Source organism: Quercus suber, unplaced genomic scaffold (assembly GCF_002906115.3).
Source record: "Quercus suber isolate HL8 unplaced genomic scaffold, Cork oak 2.0 scaffold_237, whole genome shotgun sequence".
Taxonomy (NCBI): Eukaryota; Viridiplantae; Streptophyta; class Magnoliopsida; order Fagales; family Fagaceae; genus Quercus; species Quercus suber.
The window spans coordinates 751,138-758,456 of record NW_027069694.1 but is presented as its reverse complement, the minus strand read 5'-3'; the positions used below and the strand labels follow the sequence as shown (position 1 = coordinate 758,456).

The window sequence follows — 7,319 nt, the reverse complement described above, 5'->3', positions numbered from 1 at the left end:
ATATTTGAACTCTAAACATTTATGTTGAAGTTAGTTGAAAGTGTCAATTTAAGAACTTGTTGACCCTACTCTTAGAAAGTGGTGGAATGGAGATTTAGTCAATTAGTTTGATGGACATTTATGGTCCATTTGGATTGAGTGGAAGGGAGGGAGAGTAAAGTAAAGTAGATTTAACCCAAAATTAGCCTATTTTTAGCTAAGGGTTCATTTGAATACAGCTGAAAACTGAAAACTAAAAATACTGTAACAAAATAATTTTTAAATGTGTGAATAGTACCATGAGACCCATTTTTAATAAAAAGTTGTTGAATAGTACACTAGTGTGCATTGTACACGAACAGAAAGTTAAAAAACACGGCTAAAAAAAAATTAAAAAAAAAAATAAAGAGAAAAACGCAAAATGCAAAATGCCATTTCATCCGGATCCAAACGCCACCTAACTCTACTTTACTCTCCTCCACTCTCCCTCCTTCTCCCCTCAATCCAAACAAGCCCTTAAACCATGGGAGGCTAATAGTGTGTGTACCTCTTACCACAATCCTCCAATAAGACCACCTTAATATGGACAACAACAAAAAATGGGGGTTTTAGTGTAAAGAGGACCTATTTTGATTTTCTAAGCTATAATCATTAGATTGAACAAAAAATGGTAGCACCAAGAGGCTTAATGGGCATTAGGGCATTTATCTATAGAGATCAACTATCTCACCAATTATTTAAGAGTTTTGCATTGAGAGTAATTACTGTAGGTAACTTGTAAATTTATATAACTATACACTACTTGATGTGGGTCATTTTTAGGCAAAATTGTGCATCCACTGATGTGATTGCTCTTACTAAGCAAAAGGCCATGAAGAACCATATTTATATATATATATATATATATATAAACAAATGAATAAAAGACTTTATTAACAAGAGAAAATGCAAAGCTGTATAGAAGAATAAATCTCTCTCCTAAGGAGTGACAGTTAGCCAAATCAAAAGAACCAAAAACATTACACTTGAAAGACTATTTAGCTAAAGTATGAGCTACTTTGGCAAGCCTAGACACCCAAAGAAGTGACTCTTGTAGGCTGTAATACATAGAGATAATGTCATGCCTATAACCTAGGATCAAATCCTCTCTTGATATAGAAATTTAGGGGTACCCCTTCCAAAAAAAATAGAAGTACATGACAGATTGCCTTCTATAGATATAGATATACATTCCCTTTTGATATTAATGAATAAAGTATTTATAATAAAAGATAAATTAAAATTTAAAAAAAAAAAAAATGAAGTAACCCTAATAACATACTCAAAACAAGAAAGACAATTACCCAAATCAAAAGAGCTAGAAACATTACACTTAAGAGACCCTATAGCTAAAGTATGAGCCACTACATTGGCAAGTCTAGACACCCAAAGAAGTGACTTCTGAATGCTTAATATACAGAAATAATGTCATACCTATAACCTAGAATCAAATCCTCTCTTGATATAGAAATTTAGAGGTACCCCTTCCAAAAAAAATTAGGAGTACATGACAGATTGCCTTCTATGGATATAGATACACACTCCCTTTTGATATTAATAATAAAAATATTTATTAAAAATAATCAGAAGAAGAAGAACTTGCATGTATCACCCATTAATGATGGCTTTGGCAAGATGATGCTTTTTCACTTTCTTATGATGATAGCTCTTGTTTTAGATATAGCTGCTAATGCGGCCAGCTTCCCAGTGCACTGTATACAGCACTCTATGCCTAATATAGGCTAACTTTGTTTGTAGTGCTTTCCTTTATCTTTTGTTTAATGTTTGATCCTGTGGGGCCTGTTACCTAAAAAAGGTATAGTAGCCCTCAGAATTGGGCTCAGGGCCCAAAGGCCCGATCCGAGAACACGCAGTTGTCCGAGGACAGCCTAAAGAAGTTTTATTCACGTCAAATAGGTGATATGAAAGGTATAAACAGGTGTTATATACAGTGGTATAGCACACGTCCGAGGACGCCAAAGTCCGAGGTGAAGGTAACCTTCGTACTGACTGAAAGATTCTGCCAGGTTGTAGCTGAATTGGAAGTTGGATATAGCTTAAAGAGGCGTCGGAGAAGGTAGAAAATATCTTCTAAAGTCTATCACCTCCTCATTAAATGCTGTCCACCTAACACTCTGGCCGCATTAATGTGGAGGTGATACCTGAATAGTAACTAAGCAGCTTTATGACCACTAAGCTGAAAGTTCCGGTAGGGACTAGATGGGACAGAAAGGAGCCCCCAGGATAAGAACTACACGTGTACAAAGGAAACAAGAAAAGAAACGAAGTATATAATGTAGAAACGAAGAAAACAGGGAGGACTTCTGACCAGAAAAGAAAAAGGAAAAAGAGAGAGAGAAGAACAGACCAATTAAAGAGGGCCGAGGAGAGTTTTTCCTCATAGAGCGAATCAATAGTATCCCTTATTACTTGATGAGTAGAACCCTTCCTGAAAAACAGTACTAGTTCTTGAGCCCATACTCTATAAATTTATTGTTTGGGCTTATTGGGCTGAAAACCCAACACTCAATTCAAATTGGGTCCTTACAATTGGCGCCGTCTGTGGGAAGAACTTGATCTGTTGAGAAGGAAGGCAGGTGTGATACTCACGATGGAAGAGGGAGTACCGCAGCAACCATTGGCGGGCCCGCAACAAGCAAACGCCAATCAACAACAAGCAGAGTCTAGGGGCTCTCAGCACGGCGATCCGTTGATAGGCCGCGAACAAGGGAGGATCACGAGGGAAGTACCCGTACAACCCATACAGATAGAAGCCCTCCCGGGGAAAGGCCATGTTTCTCCTGTACGGAGTGAAGGAAATCTGCAGCGTAGATCGACAAGTTGAAGAGGGAATTGCGATATGAACGACGAAGGCGTAAGGCTCATAACTCTAAGCACTCTTCTGAGGAGTCGGATGAGCCAGTTACAGGCAGAGATCGAGAACTCCCCCCAGTGAGTCTTTTTCGTGCGAGGAAGAACATACCGTAGGCGAAGAAGTAAAAGTCCGACTCGCCAGGGTCAGGGGAATGATGCCTTAACAAGGCTTTGAATCAGGTCTCTAAGTCGCCTTTCACACGACATATTGAGGACGCTAGTCTCCCTCGACGATTCCACCAGCCTGTGTTCACCATTTATAATGGTCGGACAGACCCAGTGGAACATGTTAGTCACTACAGCCGAGAATGGCTATTCATGCCAGGGACGAAGCCTTGATGTGTAAGGTTTTCCCGTCTAGCCTGGGTCCGGTGGCAATGAGATGGTTTAATGGCTTGAGAACTAACACTATTGACTCTTTTGAGAAACTCACTCAGGCCTTTGGCGCTCGCTTTATTACCTGCAGAAGGGTTGTTCAGCCCTTGGGGTCGCTACTGTCCATGTCTATGCGAGAAGGGGAAACCCTAAAAGCTACTCAGACAGATACTGGGAGATGTTTAACGAGGTGGATGGGGCTCACGATGACGTGGCCATGAATACTTTTAAAGAGGGTCTTCCAACCGAGCACGGTCTGAGGAAGTCCCTGACCGGCAAGCCTGTCACTAGTGTACGTCAGCTTATGGATCGAATAGATAAATATCGAAGAGTAGAGGAAGATCAGATGCAAGGCAGAGGGAAAGCTAAAGCGGTAACGCAAGAGAGGAGGGATTTCAGGCCGGACCGGTACAACAACAACCGACCTCGGAGGGACTTTGGGGGCAGTCGGGGCCTGCCAACTCCCAGGTGGTTAGCGCCGTGTTCCGAGAACCAGTGCAACGAGTTTTGGAGAAGATAAAGAACGAGCCGTTCTTTAAGTGGCCCAACAAGATGGCGGGGGATCCTGCGAAGCGTAATAGGAATCTCTACTGTCAGTATCATCAAGACCACGGGCATATCACCGAAGATTGTAATAATCTGTGGGACCACTTAGAACAGTTGGTGCAAGATGGAAAGTTGACCCAACTCCTGCATCACACCGGTGGCCGAGGAGGTCACGTAGGCTCGGCGTTTCAGGCGGACGCCTCGAGAGGACCTCCCTTGGGCACGATAAACGTTATATTCGCTGCTCCGGGGAGGACCGGGTCTTGCCCTTCCAGGGTAATGTCTGTATCTCAATGCTCGGAGGAGGACCCCGGCACGAGGCCGAAGAGGGCCAGACCTGGCACCTCGTTGGTGTTGGGCTTTTCAGAAGAGGATAAGAGAGGAACCATGCAGCCGCATGATGATGCTCTAGTGGTTACGATTAGGATCGGAGGGTATGACGTTAAAGAGTGATGGTTGACGATGGAAGTGCCGCCGAGGTAATGTACCCTGATTTATTCAAGGGGCTGAATTTGAAACCTGAAGACTTGACGACATATAGTTCCCCATTGGTGGGATTCGAAGGCAAATCGGTCACCCCGTTGGGAATGGTTAGATTACCCGTGCAGACTGGGTTAGATATGGTGGAGGTAGATTTTATCGTGGTGGATGCTTTTTCTCCGTATACAGCGATTCTGGGAAGACCATGGTTGCATGCCTTGGGGGCGGTTTCTTCCACTCTTCATCAGAAAGTGAAGTACCCCTCGGGAGGCGAGGTTTCAGAGATTTTGGGAAACCAGAATATGGCTAGGCAGTGTATGATAATGGCCATTCAACATCGGCCAGAGGTAAGTGCTTTGGCAGTAGCCGAAGGTGATCTATAGCAATCAAGGGGTCAGGGAGCCCAGTTTGGCGCGTCCCCGGAGGAGATGAGGTGTGAAGACTTGGAAAGGGTGAACGTCGGTGATGATCCAGAGAAGTATTTTCAGGTTGGGGCTCAATTACCCCTGAGGGAGAAAGAGCAGTTGATCGAGGTTCTTAGAAAGAACGTTGACGTGTTTGCATGGAGTGCCTATGAGGCCCCAGGGGTGGATCCGGAGTTCATCTGTCATCATCTTAATGTTAACCCCTCGTGTATTCCAAAGAAACAACCACCTCGGCGTCCGTCCAAGGTACACGTCGAGGCTATTAAAGATGAGGTGACTAAGTTGAAGCAGGCTGGGGCAATCAAGGAGGTATTTTATCCTCAGTGGCTAGCCAATACAGTCGTAGTGAAAAAGAAAAATGGAAAGTGGCGTGTGTGTGTTGATTTTACAGATCTGAACAGAGCGTGCCCAAAAGATCCTTTTCCCATGCCCCGTATAGATCAGTTGGTGGATGCTACAGTGGGTCATCCTCGAATGAGTTTTTTGGACGCCTTCCAAGGCTACCATCAGATCCCACTCGCGTTGGAAGACCAGGAGAAGACTGCTTTTCTCACTCCCACTGGAAACTATCATTATAAGGTAATGCCCTTCGGATTGAAGAACGCGGGGTCTACCTACCAGAGAATGATGACGAAAATGTTTGAGCAGCAACTGGGTAGAAACATTGAGATTTACATTGATGATATGGTCGTGAAGAGTAAGGTAGTGGCCGAGCACGTGGCGGACTTTAACCACACTTTTGNGTTGCGTTAGACCTAAGTTGTATAAGACATTTAAAGCCTCTATACTCCCAAGCACCCTAAACATATTTGAGGCGCACTGTTTGGGAGATAACGTGAAAAACCTAAGGTAATCTCTCGTCAAATTACCCATTGGGATAGTCATCCCCCCTTCGACAAATGCTACCATGGGAATGACTACCTCCCCCATTTTTCTATCGCGCGGCCAGACTTGGGAGGAAGCGTATCTCATACCCACTGTCGAGGGAATCTTGTACTTAGCCCTAAATGATTCCATTTGCTCCTCGGAATCGACCAGATACTTAAATCTACCCATCTTCTAGCAATAGAAAAAATTAATACAGAAAATGAAAAAGTAGAGAAAGGTAAAGAAACTTACAGGTGTGGAAAATGAGCTCCTCGGACGGACTCTTGGTATTTATGAGAGTGTAGAATAATGAGAGAAAGACAGATTCAATGAATACGTGCTGAGAGAGAGTAATTTGTAACTGAAGAAAGATTTGATTTGAAAGGCACTTTACGAGGGCACAGAAAAAAGGAGCGGGAAAAGCCCCGCCCATAAATGCAAAGTATCCCCCACGTTAGATTTGCATCAGTCGTTGAACGTGTGAGACAGCAGAGCAGTTACCATTTAATAATAGCGTGCCCATGACGCCGAAGCGTCAGGAGCGCGCCTTGGGCAAACAAAAAGACATTCTGAAAGTAGGGGAAACCTACGAATTAAATGAGGGCTGGATATCAAAATCTCCTTTTTTCCGAGATGGCAAAAAACGAGATTTTGAGGGGCTATTGTGGGGCCTGTTACCTAAAAAAGGTATAGTAGCCCTCAGAATTGGGCTCAGGGCCCAAAGGCCCGATCCGAGAACACGCAGTTGTCCGAGGACAGCCTAAAGAAGTTTTATTCACGTCAAATAGGTGATATGAAAGGTATAAACAGGTGTTATATACAGTGGTATAGCACACGTCCGAGGACGCCAAAGTCCGAGGTGAAGGTAACCTTCGTACTGACTGAAAGATTCTGCCAGGTTGTAGCTGAATTGGAAGTTGGATATAGCTTAAAGAGGCGTCGGAGAAGGTAGAAAATATCTTCTAAAGTCTATCACCTCCTCATTAAATGCTGTCCACCTAACACTCTGGCCGCATTAATGTGGAGGTGATACCTGAATAGTAACTAAGCAGCTTTATGACCACTAAGCTGAAAGTTCCGGTAGGGACTAGATGGGACAGAAAGGAGCCCCCAGGATAAGAACTACACGTGTACAAAGGAAACAAGAAAAGAAACGAAGTATATAATGTAGAAACGAAGAAAACAGGGAGGACTTCTGACCAGAAAAGAAAAAGGAAAAAGAGAGAGAGAAGAACAGACCAATTTAAAGAGGGCCGAGGAGAGTTTTTCCTCATAGAGCGAATCAATAGTATCCCTTATTACTTGATGAGTAGAACCCTTCCTGAAAAACAGTACTATTCTTGAGCCCATACTCTATAAATTTATTGTTTGGGCTTATTGGGCTGAAAACCCAACACTCAATTTAAATTGGGTCCTTACAGATCCTTTTATCCAAAAAAAAAAAAAAAAGAGAGAGGGGGGGGCGGGGAGAGTCGAAACTTCTTGTAATTCCATAAATTGACTTTAATTCTAAATTATAGTTTTACAATTTCAATTTCTTGAACACACATTTTACAAAATTTATATTCATTTTCTATATTCAGTTCACTCCAATTCATATTTATACTTATACTTCTACACTAATTTTCAAGAATGATCTTTATTAAATTTTGTTAAAATTTAGATGGTAATTTACATGCTGTACCTTAAGTTATATTTTAGCTATGTGGCTAAGTAATCACATCAACAAATAGT

The 7,319-nt window shown here is 42.6% G+C and overlaps 1 protein-coding gene across 1 annotated transcript; it reads left to right on the top strand.

The window, feature by feature from the left end:
• Nucleotides 1–3,819: 3,819 nt before the first annotated feature.
• Nucleotides 3,820–4,266, top strand: LOC136070489 (uncharacterized). The gene has a single exon (XM_065780493.1). It carries the CDS (start codon nucleotides 3,820–3,822, stop codon nucleotides 4,264–4,266), a length of 447 nt encoding a protein of 148 aa, XP_065636565.1.
• Nucleotides 4,267–7,319: the final 3,053 nt, after the last annotated feature.

What these genes read in the sequence shown, in the direction of transcription:
- LOC136070489 (XM_065780493.1), top strand. Translation starts at nt 3,820, where the DNA reads ATGGCGGGGGATCCTGCGAAGCGTAATAGGAATCTCTACTGTCAGTAT.